Source organism: Phocoena phocoena, chromosome 11 (genome assembly GCF_963924675.1).
Source record: "Phocoena phocoena chromosome 11, mPhoPho1.1, whole genome shotgun sequence".
NCBI classification, from domain to species: domain Eukaryota; kingdom Metazoa; phylum Chordata; class Mammalia; order Artiodactyla; family Phocoenidae; genus Phocoena; species Phocoena phocoena.
Window position 1 is genome coordinate 42,831,178 of NC_089229.1, and position 24,104 is coordinate 42,855,281.

The 24,104-nt window shown below is 38.1% G+C and overlaps 1 protein-coding gene across 1 annotated transcript in view; it reads right to left on the minus strand.

Annotated features, from left to right (window-relative positions):
* Positions 1-7,662: 7,662 nt before the first annotated feature.
* The window catches only part of GLIPR1L2 (GLIPR1 like 2), a 29,095-nt gene continuing 12,653 nt past the window's right edge, over positions 7,663-24,104 (minus strand). Inside the window, exon 4 of the mRNA XM_065887817.1 lies at positions 7,663-7,777. Coding sequence (XP_065743889.1) covers positions 7,663-7,777 — 115 coding nt within the window. The remainder of the gene's footprint in view (positions 7,778-24,104) is intronic.

Sequence of the window (24,104 nt, forward strand, 5' to 3'; positions counted from 1 at the left end):
TGAGACAAGTACTGTATCCAGAAATCCATGAAAGCTCTGTTACTGATCCAAGCAGGACCAGAGGACATGAATAAGCTACATGAGCGGGCAACTTAGACGTCCATTTCACTCACCGCAGCTACACCAAAACCCCTCTCTCAACTCACACCTTTGACTATATTGAGTGGGGGGTCTTGTATCTCTAGGTAAAGGTAAGGAAAAAAGCCAAATCTTAGCTTATCAGTTGGTTGACTTGGCACGTGAGTGCAAGCTGAAAATGTACAATGGCTACGTTACAGCCATACTCAGGGGTGGCCTTGAAAGACACTGGTAAGGGAAGATCTTGAAGGTGGAGTTCTGAGTGGCTTACCTGGTCACCACTTTGTATGGAAACATGAGTGGCCTGAGATGGGAATTAATATGGATACATGGACAGTAGAAAATGCCTGACCAGAGGTTAGGGGTTTAGAAGAAAAAGGATTGAAAGATCAGAAATAAGAGGGTCTGGGGCAAAGGAATGTGAATGGAGATATGGGAGTGGAGTGGGAATGGTGTGTGAGACTTTTTACAGGTTAATGCCCACCAGAGGCATTGAATAACCAAGTAGACAAATTGGCTCAATCAGTTGACATTAGCCAGGCTTTGTTTATTGTGCACCCAGAATTAGCACGATGGACAAATAAAAGGCATGTATGCCACACATTGGTTCAAATGCATGGACTTTCACTTATCAATGCTGACCTAGGTATCTCTCTACGTACGATCTACCAACAGTGGAGATGAATGTTGTGTCCGCATCATGGCACTATTGTTTGAGGAGACCAATTGGCACTTGGTGGCAAGTTGACTACATTGGATTCCTTCCATTCTGGAAAAGCCAGTGGTTCATTCTCATTGGAACAGACACCCATTCTGACATTTTTTTCTGGGTATGGGTTTGACTTTCCTGCTCTCAGAGTCTTAGCCAGTACCACCATGTGTGGACTTCCAGAGTGCCTGATCCACAGGAAGAGAATACCACACAAGCTAGCATCCCATCAGAGGTATCACTTCACAATGGAGGATTTTCAGGAGGGGGACACTGACTATGGAATCCACTGATTATTTGACATATCATTCCATGCAAAAACTTCTGGCCTGATAAAGCATTGGGATGGTCTTTTGAAGGTGCAGCTAACATGCCAGGTTAGAGGCAATATTCTGCAAAGATATGCTGCCAATAGGAAGACTACGTGGGACCAGGAATCAGGGGGTGGAAGCTAGAGCGGCCCTATTACCCTCACTCCCAAGGACCCATTGGGTGACTTTGTGCTCTTCAGGCTTTGGGCTCCTTTAAACTGTAAGTTATAGCTGGCTAGTTTTTTTTGTTTATTTTCATTGTACAGGTTTGTCACCACACTACACTGTCCCAACTTGAGTGAGTCAGAAGGTTACTGATTATAGTTTTCTCTAATGATAAGGTCTATAAAGTCTGTTTAATGAGGGGAATATCATTAGTACTCCTCAGATTTTAAATATTTTTATTTTATTATTATCATTTTGGCTGTGTTGTGCGGCATGCGGGATCTTAGTTCCCTGACCAGGGATTGAACGCATAGGGAAGTCCTAGATTTTAGATATTTTTAGGTGCCCATAATCATATTTCCTTCACTCAGGTGGTACTTTGAATTTAAGTGGGCATGTGCTTTTGGCAATTTCCTCTTTCAAGACAAAACTGTTGAATTTCTGCTAAGGAAGGCAAAAAAAGGTACTGTCCAGTGCCCCCTCACTCCATCTCAGTCCCCTGCAGCTGACTAACCTGGTTTCCCGGCAACATTGTGTTGAATGATCTAGAAGAGAGTTCATGGTTATAATAAATAATTGCAGGTCCTACCACCTCTAGAGTCATCAAGCCCTGTGACTGTAGTTCCTCCCCCCATTGCTGTGTTGTTCCTTGTAAACGTTCTCCTCTTCCCCAGACTCCCTTTGTGTAGTGTCTATTACCACACAGCACTGTAGTCCATTGCTAAGGGAAACTGAGGAACCTATAGCAAAACCAACTATCTTCACTTTTATCTGGTTTTAAGGAATAACAAACATGATCTTTGACCATTTAAATGGAGGACTCAAGATAGCATTGGATCACTAACATTTTGTATTTATTGACAAAGTATACTGATTCTTTCACACTATTTTTTCCAGCCCTTAGCTAAATCAAAGGCAAATAGAAAACCAACATGGTACCACATGGTATCATCTCTGTCCCCTTTATTATCCGAAAGTTTTCCCTACAGAGATTTATCCATATTGGATATGGAGTCTTTGTGTCATTTCCATTCTGCACAACCGCTACAATAACAATGTAAATGTATTGATGGATAAACAAGGCACAAACACTTGAGAACATCAAACAGTTTTTACTCATGTAAAGGACACAAAAGGATGTCAGGATATACGGCAGACAGTAGCAACATTCTCCAGCACCAAAGAGTGCAAACTTCCTAGTACTACACCTCATCAGCAGATGTATGGTTGCAGAGGTTAAAATGTAAATGACTGAAGGCCTAGAAGCACAACTGTCTTCTTCTGGCCTAGTCATATACTGGGGCGAACCTGCACATAATGTAGTATAGACACTTTCTGGAGATTACCTTACCAGGGCTAGGAGCATTTCTATATTCTCAGTTATACAATGCAGAATAGAATACACAGTACTTTAAGGAATTAAGCAAATGCTCATCTATCACCCCAGCCTATCTATGCTAGCATATCCTGGTTAAAGTATATTCCTGAACTCAGAGCCATGGAAAAACTTTCCCAGACACCTCTGGGATTCATACAAATAATCCCTTGATCTAGCTGAAGGAGTCCACCTGTGACTCGTGTAATAAGGATAAAAACAAGTATTCTAAGCACATAGGGTGTGTGGTTCTAGGAGAGCTAGAGATGATACCAAAGACAAAGATTTGGGAAATAAAACTTAAGAAGAAACTGTTCCTTTGACCACATGATGATATGAAGAACATCTATAAATTGAGTTTTTGTTCATGCTGTTTCAGAATAATGAAAATTTTAATTAAAATAAATTTGCAGTATGAATGTCCTTCAGTTGAATCAGAGGAATTGAATTCAAAATAACATAAGAAAAGAGGTAAACTTACTGGATAGAATTAGGATATATTCTGAAAAAACAAAACAAAACAGTTCATGTGAAACGTTGGGATGAAACTAGGTATCAGAGACAACAAACAGTCTTTCACTGCTTCTCTCTGTGTTTGGACTTCATTCTTTCTTTCCATGTGGTATGCTACATAGCCTCAGAGCTTCACATATTAAAATTTTAGCCACCAAGGAGGACATGCCTCGAATGTCTGTCTGGATCCCCAAACCAAACACCATGACTGGGCCCAGCTGCGGTCAGTGGACCATCACCCAAACTAGGGAGACAGAATCACAAAAACAAAGTGACACTATTGGCGTTTTGGACCAGATTATTCTTTGTTGTGAGGGCTTGTCCTGTGTACTTCAGGATGTTTAGCAGCATTTCTGACCTCTACCCACTAGACAACAGCAGCACCTTCCTGGTTGTGGCAATCAAAAATGTTCCCAAACACTGCCATATGTCATTGGTGGAGAGGTGGCAAAATTGCCCCCAGTTAAGAACCACTGGCCTGTAGCAATCATATTCCATGAAATCACCAGAGAACATGGCGAAGAGTAGACGTAGAGGAGTAGGAATCAGATTATAGATACAGAGCAAGGTTTGTCGCAGTGGGAATAGAACATGGTATGGTGAGGAATTTATGCTTATAAATGCATCAGAATGTTCAGAAAGTAATTTGTTCTCAGTCCTAGATTGAACCACTTTGCAAATGCAAAATCAGTTTTCTCAGTTTAAAAGTGGAAGCAATACCAACTCCACAGAGTGGCTTTGAGTATTAAATAATTATGTGAAAGCACTTCAGAAGCTATGAAATGACACACAAATATAAGATAATAATAATAAATAAAATCACTGTAGAGAACCAGCCCTTTTCTCTACCTCAGGCTTTTTCTCAGGAGGCTGGGTAGAAAAGAGGCTGACTTCATGGAAATTTTATATATCTATATCTATCTATCTCAGAGCTCTTGAAAAACAAAACAAAGCAAGTGAAAACAAACAAACAAAAAACCAGAAACTATCAAATACAAGAGGATAGTTCATTGCTTTTTTATATAATTCTCATGTTGTCCCATTTAAGAACAGGCTTTTGATATAATACAGTTAATAAACATCAAGTTTATACCATTTGATGTATTTTGCTTATGTTACTCATTTTTACTCAGTTCATTTATTAGTACTACAAGTGGTAAGTAGTTAATTTATATTACTAATTTATGAACTTTTACTATAGATATTGAATAACTATAAGTAAATAACTATTTAAAAATTTTTATTTTATTTTATAACATAAATTTGGAAGCAGCCATATTGCTCAATCACAAATAATTAAACTTTTGACATTTATTAGCCCTTGGTATCAACAAATTGTATAGCCTAGTAAAGAATTACAGCAAGGCTTTAATGAAATATTGAACATGAAGTAGAAATAATAAATTTGTCTCCTAACAGCATGTACAAATACCACTTAAGCCATTCCAAAACACATATACTACAAAGATAAATAATGGTATTAGAAGCCTTGATAACACATGGAAAATATCACCACCATCATCACCACCAATAACAACTGTGATAGGAATGATAAAAAATCAAAAGTTGTCAAATGGTTGTCCTGAACTTGGAATGGTCCTAAGCACCTTACATGTATAATCTTATTTAATACTCAAGAATTTTTTAAACCCATTTAAAAATACTTAAAACATAGAGATAGAAACATGTTTAGAAAGTGGAAATTTCATTCTTTATCAGAATAACATAGTGAAATCTTAAGATTAATTAGACTGGTCAAATCTTTTTTTAGTATTTCTGTCATCGCATCTTTATTTGTTCTTAGTGTTCAAGAACTTGCCTTACAGTACTTACTATAAAATACATGTTTTTTGTTTGTTTGTTTCTTTGTTTTTCAAATTTAAATTTGTTGAATAAATATGGGGAAGAGAAGGAAATAAAAGGTGTTGCAGTTGTGGTTTGTGCATATTCTTTTTTGTTAAAGCTCAGTGGGTTTTTTTTCAGTGTTTATTATTTTATTTTTTTTGCCTTTTTTGTATTACATTTTTGTCCTATGATAGTGGTAAATCTCACCCCTTCACCTCCTCTTCCACCTCTTCCTCTTCCTCTTCCTCTTTTTTCCTGTCCTCCTCCTCCTCCTCCCCCTCGTCCTCCTCTCCCTCCCCCTTCTCCTCCTCCTCCTCTTCCCCTTCCTCCTCCTCCCCCTCCTCCTCCTCCTCCTCCCCCTCCTCCTCCTCCTCCTCCTCCTCCCCTTCCCCCTCTTCCTCCTCCTCCTCCTCCTCCTCCTCCTCCTCCTCCTCCTCCTCCTCCTCCTCCTCCTCCTCCTCCTCTTTCTCTACCTTTTCCTCCTCCTTTGCTGGCCCAGTTACCTCAGGGGTAAAAACTATCTCTTTTTCCAATAATATATTTGGAAAATGAGACTGTATTATCAAAACAATTGCGGCACTTAGTGAAAAACACAGCATTCTGAGAAATAAAATAAGCATGCACAGTGGATCACACACAATTGGCCGGGGTACTTCCCACCTTGGATACCAAAATCGGTAATCTGTAAATAAAGAAGTAATTGAAAGCTGGATTTCACATAAAGTAGTAAAATCGTTCAAGAAATAAAGGACAAAAATACATACATATGGCTTGGTCACGACCTGCATTACCTAGAAAGAAAAAGAAAGTTCATAGTTACATAGAATTTCTTCTTTTTCTAGAATATATGTTTCTCAACAATAATAATATCATTCTCCTAGTTTTCAGGCACCATGCTCTCATCTTTGATGTCTCCCCTTCAACAAGTAGCCAATTGTAAAGTACAACATATTTTCTTTTAGTAAAAGTCCTCCTGGTCTACCAGAGAGAGCACAGAAGTACAGGAGGAAGAGGTGTGGATTCTAGTACTAATTCTGTCTCTAAATCCTGACAACTTATATAAGCCACTCCACTCCTGCCTTTCAAAGATTGTTCCATCTTCGACATTCTAGAATTCTACATCTTTCTTTTTAAAAAATTGAAGTATAGTTAATTTGCAATGTCCTGTTAGAACATCTCTTATTTTTATCTCTCTTCTCCCCACTGCCCCCCAAGATCATTCAAAATTAATTTTCTGAATCTACTCACTTTATTCATTTAATTCTTATTTTCAGAAGCTTTCAGTTGCTCTTCATTTCCTAGATGGCAAGGTTAACTACAGAGCCTGGTATTCCTTGTTTTTGCTATCTAGCCCAATGCTATCATAATACTTTTCAGGAAATAAATTTCCCTTCCTCTGCTCACCTGGGCAGAGAAGGTCAAACAATCATTCCCAGATTCCACTAGAAAGGAGAGTGGGAGAATAAATGCAGTCTCACCCATAGAGAGCCCAATGTCAACCAGGGCTTTGTCTTGCAATGATGGTACACTTAGAGGAAAATTTAGAAATCACTCCTCAGGCACCGTGGAGATGAACTGAACTTCTGGTGGATCTTTGACATTATTTTAAATGATACGCTATGTCAGGCTTCTCCTTCCCACCCCATGTGGATTCTATCCTCACTTTGCTTGGACTCTGACACCACATAGTGAGCCACTTCTGCATGGACATCCCTTTACCCTGATCTTATACCCCAAGCCTGACCTCATGCGGGTACACTCACCTCATTCCATGAGAGCTCTAACTTCCCATACAAGGCCATACCATGTGGCCACCGTTCTCACCCTACTTAGGCTCTTTCCCCATGCCTACCACATCATGTATGAATCCCTCGTCTTCTTGCTTAGGTTCTAACATGTCACATCTGGATGCCCTCTGTGTGGATGCCTACTTCTTTCTGACCTACCCAATGGCTTTAGGTCTGGATATTTTCAGGAAGAGAAAGAAAAGGCGAAGAGGAAGAGCAAGGTTTTGCATCTTGATTCAAATGAAGCAAGGGAAGAAATGTTACGGTGGAGTCACTCCAGCAGTGGCATTATAATGAAATTGTTCACTAGTTTCTTTAACATAAAAGCCTAATATGCCCCTTACTCACTGTCTGACTTTATCCCCTACCACATTCCTCTAAGCATCATATATTCCAGCTATAGTTATACTTTTGGATTATACGCTCTCATGTTTAGAAAAACTAAAAGAAAAATTTAATAAAACATATTTTCTACTTTTATCTTTTTAATGTTTAGGGGAAAAATGAAAATAAAATATTAAATATTTGCTACTTTACTTCTTTCCTCTTTCTGAATGTTTTGGAATATCCTATCCTTTCGAGCAGCCACTCTCAAACAGGCCGCTATTTCAGGAATTAACTGAGAAGCTTTTTCAGGGCATAACTGTTAGTTCTCTTTCCTTCTTTCAGATTCTAGTATGTACTAAGGGGCAGGAATAATAGTAAGAGAGGGCAGAAGAGGTTGTGTAGTTTAAAAAAATCTAAAGATGATACTGTTTGATACCACCTTTGATAATATAACAATACCATTCTGAACAAAGGAACAATATTAACATGACAATGAAAGACTAGTGTTCACCACTTCTTTTTCTTGTCATCCAATGCATTATGGATTTTTTTTCATGTTTCAGTTATTTTCTTTATCTTACTGCATAGAAAATCTGTGCATCTGTCATAGCTGCTACATCGAGAACACATTAATCCTCGTTGATAAGGACTTCTTGACAGAGATCCTCTACAAAAAAGCAGAAAACATTTTGTTAGAAAAAGTCTCAAATTTTATGTTATTTAAATAATATGGTTAACCAATTTTTAGTTAATTTATAAAGGCGATTTAATTTAAAAAATGGACTTAAGGGAGTACTTAAAAGTACTTAAATTGGAGATGTAATCTTCCCCTTCTTTTTTCCCCCCAGAAATACTCTCTTCTGAAACTAATTCCCATTAATTTTAAAGTATTGTAATTTAAATATGAGGGAGTTTTAAAGCTTCTTTCATTCTATTTTGTATCAAAAATTTCCTTTAAAAATGGATGTTATAGAATGTTTTATAACTAATTGCTTCCTGATTGGCACATACATATAAAAAGCTATGTATAAATGATATATTAGTTTTCTGAAACATTTGCAAAATCCTGAAATGCCTATTGGCACAAATACCCAGCTGCATGGATTATTTTGAGGTCTACATGAAAAACACATAAGTATATAAACAAGCAAATAAATGTAAATGGGATTTTACAAAGTTGTTTTAATCTATTGTACAGAGCACAGGGGAGAAGTTAAAAATTATTACATCAATTTCCCAGAGGTAAGTTAGGAAAAGAGGCCCAAAAATAGATATGAATTGGGAAGCATATTTTAAAATATCTGAATAAGAAAGATAGAGAAGATAGATAGGGAAAATATATTTTTGAGTGAGAAGAGGGTCATTAATTGTGGTTATTTAAACATGATTGCGTATTTACTCAGTGTATAGTTGCAAGCTATAAAAACAAACATTAGGCATTTAGGTTCCTGGTTAGGCCACTCTGGGCCATCTAGAAGAATGGCCAAACCTTAGAAATACATATTCAAAAATGTGAATATCAAATTTCTGAGTCGTATCTTAACAGAAGTTTTTGATGATACCCAATAAGGTATCTGATACCCTCAAATGTCAAGCTTTCAAGTACATCAAGGATATACAGATACCTATTGTTATTTGCAGATCATATATCATTCTCTAATTTCACTGTTCCACAATCAAACCATTTCAAGAAGGAAATGAATTTTGTTTGGATCCCAGCCAGAATACTAGCTGTCAAGAAATCCAAGAATTGAACCAGTCATCTTTACCTAATACCATAGTCTACTTTTACTGCCTTAATTCTTTATCACTGAAACAGATGCCTCCAACTCAAAAGCAGAGCTTATACTGTTCTAAAATCCCTGGGGTGGGGGACCTTTGTTCTTGTACCTATGCAGAAAGCTACTCACTATACAGACTGCCTTTAAAACCTGGAGCAAGCAACCTAAATGTCCATCAACAGATGATTGTATAAAGAAGATGTGGCACATATATACAATGGTGATACAATATCACTCAGCCATAGAAAGGAACGAAATTGAGTTATCTGTAGTGAGGTGGATGGACCTAGAATCTGTCATACAGAATGAAGTAAGTCAGAAAGAGAAAAACAAATACCATATGTTAACACATATATATGGAATTTTAAAATGCAGTACTGATGAACCTAGTGGCAGGGCAGGAATAAAGGCGCAGACGTAGAGAACAGACCTGAGGGCACAGGGGTGAAGGGGAAGCTGGGATGAAGTGAGAGAGTAGCACTGACGTATATACACTACCAAATGTAAAATGGATGGCTACTGGGAAGCTGCTGCATAGCATGGGGAGATCGGCGTGGTACTTTGTGACAACCTAGAGGGATGGGATAGGGAGGGTGGGAGCGAGGCTCAAGAGGGAGGGGATATGAAGATACATGTATACATATAGCTGATTCACTTTGCTGTACAGCAGAAACTAACACAACATTGTAAAGCATTTATACTCCAATAAAGATGTGAAAAAAAAAAACCTCAAAAACCTGGAGCATAGACCAATCATCCCATGACCATAATGTCTGGTAACCATGGCCTGGAATAACTCTGGAAAGGCAAATAAATATATAAATAAATACATGAATTAATCAAAATAAATAAATTCACATTGTGCTAGAATACAACGGGCCCTCCTTTTCAAAGATATGAACATTATAAAACTGTTTATATTAGGTAGGCAGAAATGGCAAGCTAATACTCTCTCATGTTAATCTTCCTGTTGTTCTGAGTTTCTAAAAAGTTTAACCTAAAGCAACTTGAGTCTGAATCTACAGTACAAGTCCACAACTGCAATTGGAAATTATTGGGCTGGATTAGGAGAAAACAACAGATAAGTATCTACAACTAGCAAAGTCCATTGAAATTTCATAGCTGCCCTGGTGGTGCCTGAAGAAATAGATGATATTCTCTGTCTTTAGGCATTTGCCTTTTCCGAGAAGCAGCCCAAGGGTTCGCTGAGACCAAGTCCTGACTCTGAACATAGTCCTCGGGAACTTTTCTTAGACTTGCATCTGGCCATATCTTCATTATATTGCCACCTATAGGATATGTGTCCAGGCCCTAGATAAGGACATGTCACCTGGGTAGCCCAATGGGTAAACTATTCCCATGCCCAACCCAAAGTCCATTAGAAAACCATTATTCAAATTTTATAATAGATCTACATTGTTCCAGAATGAGAACACAATTCTGGTGGTGATGGAAACTTTTATTGCCTGCCACTTTGTTCATGAAGGAGATAATCCAGCTCCATGGATTGACAATCTAGGAATTACAATTTGTAGATAGATTCTTCTCTTCAAAGTTCTCCATGTGTAGACTCATATAGTCTGTATATTGTCCATGGAACAATGGCCAGAGTACATCAAATAGATATTGATTTTTCCATATTATACAACCAGAAAAACTAGGCCACCTACAGTAACTCTTTTCACTTTTACTACATCCATATGGCACTGAGAAATATCACAGTGCTGGCTTCTGGTTCATATTCAAACATCTATAGATTTCCCAAGTAGACTTAAAGAATCTATCCCAATAAGCTAGAGAAAAATACAATGCAATAAGCAGGAAAGATTATCTTTTAGAGATTCTATCTGGCTCTTCTGATTCATCTAATATATTTGTCTTTGCCCAAAACTCCATGACTACTTCTTGGACCTATTCAAGGTCAAGGAAGGTATGGATCCTGTTGTTTTCTGCCTCAAATTATCCCTGTATATGCAAAGCTACCTCACTTTATATCACTTTCTGTGAAAATCAGTTGGTCACATCTCCTCCCTTCACTTCCACATCTTGCACCTAAAGGACCAGGGAACACAGTTAAACACCTATAAAGCTCCTTGAGGCTGATATTATGTAGTTGTACCATCCTCTAATCCTCCCCAAGATACCATCTACCTTCTGATCATGCCTCCTTATTCACTTTGGTATCTGGCTCACCATTGTGCTTTTTAGTCAAAATTGTGTGATTGTCTACAAATTTGGGACCTAGAGGATTACAATATGCTAATGGATAATTCATCCAGTAACTTGGTCTCTATGTTATTGGATGTCTTCACCATCATAAAACTTCCTAATGCTACATAACTGTCACTTGTGTAGCCACATTCTGCATCTTATTATCTCCTAAATCTGCTCTACTTCTGAACTCACAAATCACACATTCCACTCATTGACTGCAACCTCCCGTCCTTCCAGGTTGCTAACTCATTCACTCCCATCACACTTGTCCATTAATTTCACTGTTTCCACAGTGTACTTTCTCTCCTATTTTTCTCCCTATCCATCGTGTTGTCTTTTCTCCATCTAGCTTAGGTCCATCACTTTGCATGTTCTCTACATAAAACCTTGAAACTCGCTTGCACTATTTTCCTTTACATCCACCTGACAAAACCGCTGTGTTGGAAAAAGTGAAGGAATCTTACTGTCTGTATGTCCCATGCCTGCTTCAGGGCTGCTGGGTGCTGCTGGAGGAAAATCATTAAACTAGGTAGAGAATAGCTGTATCATTCTCTCTATTCAGCTTCCACTCTCATGTTCCATAATAACTATTTCATATCTTCCCAGTCCTCAAACTTCCAGCTTCACTGTCTCTCCCTTTATTCTCAGGACATGATCTATTCTACTTCACAGAGAATCATAACAGCTATTAGACTGGAACTCGAGAAATTTTCTGTCACTAAATATGACAAATATACCTACCCTTTCCTTTCTAATACAACTGAAGAACTGCTCCTCATTCTTTCTAAGGCTAATCTCTCTTTTTTTTTTTAAGTTCAAAAGTCATATAATTAATTGTTTGCACTTTTTTTTGTTGTTGTTGGTCCTACATTTTCTTTTAGCATCTTTATTGGAGTATAATGGCTTTACAATGTTGTATTAGTTTCTGCCGTATAACAAAGTGAATCAGCTCTACGTATACATATATCCCCATATCTCCTCCCTCTTATGTCTCCCTCCCACCCTCCCTATCCCACCACTCTAGGTGGTCACAAAGCACTGAGCTGATCTCCCTGTGCTATGCGGCTGCTTCCCACTAGCTATCTATTTTACATTTGGTAGTGTATATATGTCCATGCCACCCTCACTTCGTCCCAGCTTACCCTTCCTACTCCCCGCGTCCTCAAGTCCATTCTCTCCATCTGAGTCTTTATTCCTGTCCTGCTCCTAGGTTCTTGAGAACCATTTTTTCTTTTTTTTTGGATTCCATATATATGTGTTAGCATATGGTATTTTTTTTCCCTTTCTGACTTACTCCACTCTGTATGACAGACTCTAGGTCCATCCACCTCACTACAAATAACTCAATTTCATTTCTTTTTATGGCTGAGTAATATTCTATTGTATATATGTGCCACATCTTCTTTATCTATTCATATGTCAATGGGCACTTAGGTTGCTTCCATGTCCTGGCTATTGTAAATAGAGCTGCAACGAATATTGTGGTACAGGAGTCTTTTTGAGTTATGGTTTTCTCATGGTATATGCCCAGTAGTGGGATTGCTGGGTCGTATGGTAGTTCTATTTTTAGTTTTTTAAGGAACCTCCATACTGGTCTCCATAGTGGCTGTATCAATTTACATTCCCACCAACAGTGCAAGAGGGTTCCCTTTTCTCCACACCCTCTCCAGCATTTATTGTTTGTAGATTTTTTGATGATGGCCATTCTGACTGGTGTGAGGTGATAACCTCGTTGTAGTTTGGATTTGCATTTCTCTAATGATTAGTGATGTTGAGCATTCTTTCATGTATTTGTTGGCAATCTGTATATCTTCTTTGGAGAAATGTCTATTTAGGTCTTCTGCCCATTTTTGGATTGGGTTGTTTTTTTGATATTGAGCTGCATGAGCTGCTTGTATATTTTGGAGATTAATCCTTTGTCAGTTGCTTCGCTTGCAAATATTTTCTCCCATTCTGAGGGTTGTCTTTTCATCTTGTTTATGGTTTCCTTTTCTGTTCAAAAGATTTTAAATTTGATTAGGTTCCATTTGTTTATTTTTGCTTTTGTTTCCATTTCTCTAGGAGGTGGGTCAAAAAGGATCTTGCTGTGATTTATGTCATAGAGTGTTCTGCCTATGTTTTCCTCCAAGAGTTTTATAGTGTCTGGCCTTTAGGTCTTTAATCCATTTTGAGTTTATTTTTGTGTATGGTGTTAGGGAATGTTCTAGTTTCATTCATTTACATGCAGCTGTCCAGTTTTCCCAGCACCACTTACAGAAGAGGCTGTCTTTTCTCCATTGTATATTTTTGCCTCCTTTATCAAAGAAAGGTGACCATATGTGCATGGGTTTATCTCTGGGCTCTCTATCCTGTTCCACTGGGGGGACCTTCAAGATGGCGGAGGAGTAAGCCATAGAGCTCCCCTTCCTCCCCACAAATACATCAGAAATACATCTACACGCGGAACAACTCCTACAGAACACCTGCTGAATGCTGGAAGAAGACCTCATACCTCCCAAAAGGCAAGAAACTCCCCACGTACCTAGGTAGGGCAAAAGAAAAAAAGAAAAAACAGACAAAATAGGGATGGGCCCTGCACCACTGGGAGGGAGCTGAGAAGGAGGAAAGGTTTCCACACACTAGGAAGACCCTTCACTGGAGGAGACGGGGTGGGGGGGGGGGGTAGGCAGTGGGGGAGCTTCGGAGCCACGGAGAAGAGCGCAGCAACAGAGGTGCAGAGGGCAAAGCGGTGAGATTCCCGCACAGAGGATCGGTGCCGACCAGCACTCACCAGCCTGAGCGGCTTGTCTGTTCACCCGCCGGGGCGGGCGGGCTGGGAGCTGAGGCTCGGACTTCGGAGGTCGGATCCCAGGGAGAGGACTGGGGTTGGCTTTGTGAACACAGCCTGAGGGGGGCTAGTGCGCCACAGCTAGCCGGGAGGGAGTCCGGGAAAAAGTCTGCACCTGCCTAAGAGGCAAGAGACCATTGTTTCCTGGTGCGCGAGGAGAGGGGATTAAGAGCACCGCCTAAACGAGCTTCAGAGACGGGCGCGAGGCGCGGTTATCAGCGCGGACCCCAGAGACGGGCATGAGACGCTAAGGCTGCTGCTGCCGCCACCAAGAAGCCTGTGTGCAAGCACAGCTCACTCTCCACACCTCCCCTCCTGGGAGCCTGTGCAGCCCGCCACTGCCAGGTCCCCGTGATTCAGGGACCACTTCCCCAGAAGAACGCACGGCGCGCCTCAGGCTGGTGCAAAGTCATGCCGGCCTCTGCCGCCGCAGGCCCGCCCCGCACTCCGTGCCCCTCCCTCCCCCGGGCCTGAGTGAGCCAGAGCCCCCGAATTAGCTGCTCCTTTAACCCCGTCCTGTCTGAGCGAAGAACAGGCGCCCTCAGGCGACCTACACGCAGAGGCGGGGCCAAATCCAAAGCTGAGCCCCAGGAGCTGTGCGAACAAAGACAAAGGGAAATCTCTCCCAGTAGCCTCAGGAGCAGCGGATTAAATCTCCACAATCAACTTGATGTACCCTGCATCTGTGGAATACATGAATAGAAAACGAATTATCCCAAATTAAGGAGGTGGACTTTGGGAGCAATGATATATATATATTTTTTTCCTTTTTCTCTTTTTGTGAGTGTGTATGTGTATGCTTCTTTGTGTGATTTTGTCTGTATAGCTTTGCTTTTACCATTTGTCCTATGGTTCTGTCTGCTTTTTTTTTTTAAGTATAGTTTTTTTTAGCCCTAATCTCTTTTAAACCCTTCCTTTTTCTCTTTTAAAGCCTTCTGTTTTCTCAGGGACTTGTATCTTTACATATACCCTGCCTTTATACTCTAATAAAGAATTACTTTTATTTTGTATTAGATTCTTCATGTCAATATTTAAATATGCTCACATCTTCCCCATTTTAAAAACAAAACAAAATAAAAACAACAACAAAACAGTTCTCAATTCATTCCAACCTGGCATCAGTTTCCTCTACTCCATAGAAGCAGTTTTCCTATGTTTATTAATGAACTTCTCTTTAGATCTGATGTTTTTAAGTCCTGACTTTGCTTGACACCTTGGAATTTGAAAGTTTGGACGAGTTTTTCCTTTTAAAAATATTCTTTTCCCACACCTTCCCTGATACCATACTCTTCCACTTTTTCTTCTACCTGTCTGGCCACTCTTCTTAGGTCTCCCACTTATCTTCCACTAACTGCCCTTAAATGTTAGCATGACATTCCACAGGTCCTAGTCTCTTCTCATTCCATACTCTCTTGCTAAGCAAGCTCATCTATTCCCATGATTTAAATTACCCTATGTTTCCTGGCACTCCAAATATTTCCTCTATGCCATTCCTCACTCATGAGCTTCTGACCTAAATAACCACCTGCTTACTAAACATCTCAAAGTGAGTATTTCACAGACAACTCAAATTCATTATGTACAAAGTGGAACTCATTATCTTCCCTCCCAAAATGTTCAGTGTTCCCCTTTGCAGTTAATGCAAATACCATTCATGCCTGATCATAAATTTGAAAATCTTTCTTGACTACTTCCTCTCTCTGATTACTTAATACAATGACCTGCAAATCTTGTTATTTATACCTTCTGGAAATGTCTTAAATATGTCTCCAATCTCAATCCAGACATCCCTTGTTGATGTAAAAGATAAACAAAAGTAATACATATATATTATTTATAAGTATATGATAGAAAGGAGGAAGCAGAAAAGGGCACCTTTAAAGGGGAAAAAATGTCTCCATCCTCCACTTTCCATCTGTCTCTCCAGAGATAACATCTGTTAACAACTTCTTATGATTCCTTCCAGAAGAAAGTTTTTCATAAAGATTCTCAGTACTTACATGCTTGTGATAGAGACTGCTAGCTGTCAATCTAAATATCTCTTGAAATACTGAAATAACAGTATTTTAGCGTGGCACATTAATGGCTAGTCTTAGTACATTTCCCAACCTCTCCTGCAACTTAGATGTGGCCATGAGATTAATTTTATATCCAACGGAATGGCAGTAGCAGTGATGTGCACCACTCCCCACCTGGTACTCATGCTGCCAACATGTTTCTTTTCCCTTACTATGAGCTTGAGCTAGCTTATGTCTGTGGCCTGGATTTGATCATGTGGACAAAGACACTGCCCCCAGGGGATGGTGAAGAAACAAAATAGGAGCAACCTGGGTCTTTGAATGACTAATGGAGCACAGTACCCACCAAACTGAAATTTCCCACTTTTATCTTGAATCACTACATTTTTTGGTAATAGTAACTGTTATAACAAAAAGACCTGTTCTTACTTATTGTTTTTTATCTTACTTTTTCACCTGACGAGTGAGACCTTTCCAAACTGGTACACAGAAAAGTACACCAGTTTTTTCAATGGTTACACAATAGCGTGCAGTAAATTAATTGCTTAGTCCCCTATTACTGGAGTCGTTGGTTTTTTAAATTTCAGTTTCATGCTATTAAAACATGCTCCAATGTGCATCCTTGTATGTATATCTTGGCCATCTTTCATGAAGATATTACTAAGATAAAATCCTGATAAGGAGATTACAAGATCAAATGGTAAGTATAATTTTAAATTTTGTTACACTGCCACACCCAGAAAGACTGTATCAATTTATTGCCCTATTGCAAACGCAGAGTATCAATTAAGCTTTTCTATATTCTCAAAGGGATGAGTGGAAAGTGAACATTTATTTTTGTTTTCACCTGAATTACTTCAATTATGAGTGAGACTGAATACATTTTGATATGATTCATGGCCATTTTCTTTTCTTTTTAATAAATGACCTCTTCATATCTTCTGCACATTATTCTCTTGGGTTGTTTCTCTTTTTCTTTTTGATTTGTATGAATTCTTTGTAAATTAAGGGGACTGTCTCTGCCATATATTCCACACATACATTTTCCAGTATATCAATTTTTCTTTGGCTATGATCTATAGTATTTCTTTAGTCATTAATTAGTTTGAAATTTTTATAAAATCAGATACATATTTTTCGGATTTTAATGTTCTGCTTGGTCAGGCTTTTCGTCAATACCTCTCCATTTTGGCTAGGCCCAAACTGCAGCTTTGTCTTCTCAGCACTGTGCAGCTTCTGAAATCTCTGTGCAGGTCTTCAGCCTGCAAGTAACTGTTCCTATCTAATCCTTCCAGAATCTCTTTGAGGAGTACAGCTTAGGAGCTGCCCAAGGACTTGCAGAGAACTTGTACACAGACTTTTGGGGGTCCTTCTCTGCAGCCCCCTCCTCTTTGGGATCCTGTCCTAAATCCTAGACTACTTAACATCAATCAACACTGATATCTCCTTTGCCCAGAAAATACACAATCTTTGCTTGCTTTGGCTATGGTTTGTACAATAGGATGCTCACAGAGAGAAAACCAAGGCACATATAGGGTTCCCACTGTGTTCTTTTCTATTTGCAAGCATCATAGCACTGTACTGGTTGTTTTCTAATGCCTAAAAACAGTTATTTTATATGTTTTATCCAGTCTTTATAGTTACTTTAAGCAGGAGGCTAATTCTTATACCAGCTTACATAATGTCCAGAATCAAAGTGGATCAAATTAATTTAGAAGTTAAAAAAAAAAAAAGAATCGTTAGAAGAAAATGTGAGATAATAATATTTGGGGAAGGCTTGTCTAAGTATGATACAAACCTCAAAACCCATGAAAAAAGTATTGATACATTTTTTTCTACAATGAAACAAAATCATTCTATTGGCAAAAATAAATTGCATTATAAATAAAGTCAAAAGTTAAACATAAAACTAGAAAAATTTGTAAATTATATTACATAAAAGAGCTAATTTTCTTGTACATAAGACACTCCTACAAGTTAAAAAACAAAAAAAGTCCAACAACTTAAGAGAAAAACAGTAAATGTATAGGAGCCCTCAGGTCCCAGTAAATGAAATCCACATATTCTAAAATATAAAAAAATATACTTAAACTCATGAAAAATAGAAGATGAAAATTAAATATATACATAACTCATAGTAGTAAATAGAAAAATATTTGAAAATATATTATCTTAGCAAGGAAGTTTAAATATACACCGTTTTATATGCTGATGTAAAAAAAAGTTGTAATAGAAAAAATGGCGTGACTATGATGAATAGATATTTAGTAATATCTATGCAAATTAAAAGTACACATTCTCTTTGGCCTAGGGTTTCCATGACTATACGTTTATATTATAGCTACTAACTCATGTCAGAATTACATGTCTAACTGGATAATTACTGCTTGAAATAAAATTAATAAAATAGTCTAAACGTCCATCAGAAGGAGAGGATTATTCAAATTAATTTTTGTACATCCACTAAAAAAAAAAACCAAACTGTGAAATTCTTAAAAAGAATCTGGAAACTCTTCATGTACTCAAATGGAAAGACTTCCAGTTCATATCAAGTAAAAAAATTAAAGAACATCACAAGAAATGTAGTGCGCTCCTGTTTGAATTATGGAAATGCACACATTTGTGCACCCAGACACACATACACAAAGATAGACATATTTTTCTGTATGCACAGAATATATCTTTTAGGATAAAATTTTGGAGAGAGTAACTGAAAGACAAGGATGGGAACATTATTTTCTCCTTGGATAGATTTTTCCATCATGAATATGTATCAAGTACTAAACATGATTTATTAAATGACCTAAAATTACAATACATAGAAAGCAATGAGAAAGAGACTATGTCATACGAGATCCTAAGGTCTAGTAAAAATTGTAATCAAAGGAAAATATATAACTGTAAATATCTTCACTATTAAGTAGGATTAAAGATAAACGAATGTAGTATATTTTGATAAAAACAGCAACATATAACAGCCCCTCTCCCTAAAAAGTACTTGGAAGATTAAATATCTCAAAACAAAGGAATGAGAAAGGATAAATAACCCCTTAAATCTTTTCTTTCGAAAGATCAATAAAATAGATTAAACCCTCATGAGCAAGAAAGAAAAATATTTACTATTAAGAATTTCTCTAATTTTCTCTTCTTATACTTCTCTCCTCCTGTTTTTTTTCCAGATAGAACTTTCTTTTTCAATTCTTCCCCCATCTCTTATATGTTCTAATATATTCTATCACTCTCTATTTATGATGGCTTTCTTTAGCTTATAAAAATACATTCGAAACCAAAGCCATAAAACAGAAACTTTCACTCAACTCTACACACCTACACACCTTCCTTTTCTTCGTTGCCAAATATCTATATAGAATATTCTAAATTGGCATTACTATTTTTCAAACTGCAAGTTATGAGCTATTAATAGGTCATGAAATCAAATTTAGTGCTTCTTCACAGTTCACAACCAATATTTTAAAATATGAGACAGACTAGAAAGCTGTACTTAACTGTGAATAATATACTATTTCATATATTGATAACATGTTCTTATGTTATCATTCAGAGTAAGGATACACATTGTTCTGTAAATCTTTTCTTTCAGTTATGTACTGTGCCTCATAATTCTAAGATGTACATCTTTTCTTATTTTAGCACCTCTGAAATTGAGATGCATCTTAACATTGATGGCATCTTAAAATCACAGTTGACCAGGCAGTGAACATGATATGGTTGTCACTGCACATTGTGAACTTGTCATAGCTTTTCATACTGTCATACTTGAAATGGGTTATATGCATTCTTTGCATTTTACGTATTTAAATTGCTATTCAAAATGTCTAAAATGATCACAATAATATATCATTGAATCATAAATTATTATGCATGCAGAAAAGCATGGAAAGAGAGCCACCTCATATATAACACAGACTGATGAGAAAATAAGTCTAAATGTTATTTTAAACATCTACCAGCACAGTTCTAGTTTCCCTCTTACCTTACTAGCCTCTTTCTATACTCCTTTGCTAGCTCCTTTGCCTGAAGTTGAAATATTGTAGTGATGTAGGGTTTAGTCCTTGGCCTCTTCTGTCCCATTTTCCATACCTATTTTCTCACAAGGTGATTTCTTTCAGGACTGTGACTCATTTCTGCCTCAGGGCCTTTATATCTGCAGTTCCCACTACTTAAAAACCCATCCTAGACCTTCATCTGACTAGCTCCCTCATTTGATTCATTCACATTTCTCACATTTATTACTCCACCAAATGTATGTGAACCAAAACACTTGATCTTCTCTCAAGCTCTGCTCCTCCACAAGTCTTCCCTATCTGTCTAATGGCACCAACGTTCATCCAGTTGCTGAGACTAAAGGCATAGGTGTCATCCTTGATTATTCTATTCCAGTCACCCCTAAAGTTAAATCTGTCAGCAGGTGTCGTTAGCTCCATCTTCAAATTATATCCCGAATCTGACCTTTCCTCACTATTTCCATGTTCTGTAGGCAGAATCCATGTCATGGTACAGTATGGGTTTTGGTAGTGTAGAGGAGCTTTCCTCCATGCAGTGATTCTGGGGCACTGGCTCATTTCATCTTGTGGCTCTGCCACTCTCTAGGACATCTTAATCCTCCACCAGATCCTCTGTATCCAACCAGTAGATGAGGGAAGACCAAGAGTGTGAAGGATCATGTAGGAAGTTTTCAAAGGCCAGGCCTGGAAGTGGCCTAAATTCTACTGGCCAAAGCTTAGTCACATGGCCCAACCAAACTTCTAGGGAGGCTGGGAAACATATTCTAGCTGTCTGTTCATAACGTAAAGAAAATGGCACCACCTGCCAGATTGCATTTCCTTAATTTTTAAATAAAGAAAATTTTCTTTACTAAATACCTTTGGACACTATAATTTACTTCTTTTAAAGGTCCAGCTTTAGATTCAAGTCATTTTCTTCAATCTCAGAACTCTTACCTCCCCCACTGGCCTCATTTCCCTTCTAATACACCTTTATGCATCAAACTTAACTACTTCTGAATCTGTATCCTGGCTAACTGCTTCTATGATTTCATACCTGCTTTTACAACAGATCTTTTCTATTTAAAATACAGATGTTGTATGTATTTGGTTAACGTTGTGTTTTTTTTTAATTTCTTTCCCAACAGTCTATAAGTGTTTTCAGGATGAATACCATGTAAAAAATGTGGAATTCTATTGCTTAGTTATTGTTTAAATGTACCTACTATAAACATATTTAAATAAGTAAAAGATCCTGCAGGAACCTGCAGATGCAACATGTCTAAAAATAAACAAATCCTTTTTTCTTCCACCCTACATCTTTTCCTAACTCAGTTAATAAAATTACTGATCACTTAAGCTTAAATTCTAATGCTCATCTTTGATTGTACCCCCTTCAATACTGAAATTCAAGGCTAATCTAATAAATACTGTTTTATTTTGTTTTATTTTTCTTAGAAATGTATGTTTTTTATTTTATTTTATTATTATTTTTTTGACTGTACCACGTAGCTTGTGGGATCTTAGTTCCTCGACCAGATTGAACCCATGCCCTCGGCAGTGAAGGCACGGAGTCCAACCACTAGACTGCAAGGGAATTCCCAGAAATGTAAAAGTTTTTATCTTTGAAATTGAAAAATAACCACTAGAAAATGACATACGTAAATATTGTTGCAGTTCGCTTTTTCTGATACATTATAAGCTATCTTAATCTTTATATAGGTATCTATACAGATTCTTTTCTTTTGCTTATTATTTTCTTTTCTTTGATTACTATTTCTGTTCCGTTTATTCTGTTCTTTAGGAGCAATAATTTATAGATTTATCACCCTACAGGGTTCCTTTCTTTTTCCATATATATTTTTACTTCTGTTCTACATCTTCGTGTTCTGAAATTTTTCAAGATTGTGGTTGACTCATATTTTCCCTATTGCCAAATCTGTTTTATTCTTCCATTCTGTACTAGCTTGCTGTGGCTACTTTAACAATGCCACAAACTTGGTGGTTTAAAAAAATAGAAATTTATTTTCTCAGTTCTGGAGGCCTGAAGTCCAAAATCAAGGTGTTGGCAGGGCTATGCTCCCTCCAAAGGCTCAGAGAGGGAATTCCTTGACTCTTCCAGCTTCTGGTGGCTCCAGAAGTTCCTTGGTTTGTGAATATATCACTCCAAACTCTCCCTCCACAGTCACATTGCCTCCTTCTCTTCTGTGTGTCTAGTGCTGAAATCTCCTCCCTCTCTCTTATGAGGACACAAGTAATTACATTTAGGTCCCACCTGAATAATCTAAGATAAGCGCTTCCTCTGAAGATCCTTATCTTAAACATGTGTTTTGCCATATAAGGCAATATTTACTCTTGACATGTAACTTAATATTCACAGGTTCTGTGAATTAGGAACTAGATACATCCTTTGGTGGGGGCCACCATTCAGTCCATTACACATTCTAATTTTCAATTTGGTTTTCTTTTTTTTTTTTTGCTGTGTTGGGTCTTTGTTGCTGCGCGCGGGCTTTCTCTAGTTGCTGTGGCGAGCGGGGGCTACTCTTTGTTGTGGTGCGTGAGCTTCTCATTGCAGTGGCTTCTCGTTACAGAGCATGGGCTCTAGGCACGCAGGCTTCAGTAGTTGCAGCCTGTGGGCCCTGGAGCACGCAGGCTTCAGTAGTTGTGGCGCATGGGCTTAGTTGCTCTGTGGCGTGTGGGATCTACCCAAACCAGGGCTCCAACCCATGTCCCCTGCATTGGCAGGTGGATTCTTAATCACTGCACCACCAGGGAAGTCCCCAATCTGGCTTTCTTACTTTCATTTCTATGAAGTATTTTATAAGACTGTGATGAATTGATTTTTCTATCAATGATTCTTAAGAAAGATACCTATGACTGCCTATTTTGAGTACATATCAAATAAAACTTGGACTGAGTTGACTCAGTCAACTCATAATTGAGTTGACTCACATGATATATGTGCCAACCTAGATCCTTCACAAGTGGACTTTTCAAAGTTTGTATCAAGGAAAAAATGGTTGATAGAAATTTCAAGACAAAGAAGCCTATGGGACAGGTGAGTGGAAAGAAGAGTAATCCTAATGACTAGTAGGTTCATCTTATCACTATAGTCATGGGATATCCCTGCAGTCACTACTGCTATTAAGGTCACCAAATACCTTCATCTTTTCAAATGGAAATGTCATCTTTCCTTCCTCATTTTTTTTTTTTCATTCTTTCAGGAGCATCTCATACAGTTAACCACTTTGGGCATCATGACTCACGTTCTTCACTTGATTTCCAAGTACCCTTACCAGCACTGTTTGGGTTTCCTTCTTATCTTGTTAGCCTCTTCACTCTCCTTTGTTATCTCTTTTGCCTGAAGTTGAAATACTGTACACTGCTCTAGGACTTAATCCTTAAATTAAGTCTCCATACTCACTCTTTCATAAGGGGGTCTTGTTCAGGACTGTGACTCATTTCTACGTCAGGGCCTTTATAGTAGCAGTTTCCTCTACTTCAAAACCTATCCCAGACCCTCATACAGCTAGTTCCTTCTCATGATTCATTTACATTTTCCACATTTATATTTCTACCTAATGTGTCCAAACATAAAACACATCTTCTGATGTTCTTCCTTATCTTAGTTAATGGTATCATCATTTATCCAGTTGTTCAGAGTAAAAGCATGGGTATCACCATAGTTTATTCTATACCTCTTCTCCCTAAAGTCAAATCCATCAACTGGTATTTTTAGCTCTACCTTCATAATATATCCAGAAACTGACCTTTTTTCACAATTTCCATGGTATAGCAAACAGAATTCTAAAATGGAGCACAAGCTCCCCTACCCCTGCTATACATGCCTTGCATAATTCTGAGGAAAGTGAATGTAATGGACTTTACTTCCATGATTAAATTATGTCATTTGGCACAGCTGACCTTCAAATAGGGAAATTATCCAGGAAAATATCCTGACCCAATCACTTGGGCACCCTAAAAGCAGAGAGTTTTGTCTGGCTGGTCACAGAAAAGAAGTCAGAGATTTGGATCGTGGGAAGGACCTGATGCGCCTTTGTGGACGTAAATATGGTGGGAGCCACGCATCAAGGAATGTGGGCAGCCTCTAGAAGATGAGAGCAACCACTGGCTTAGAACCAGCAAGAAA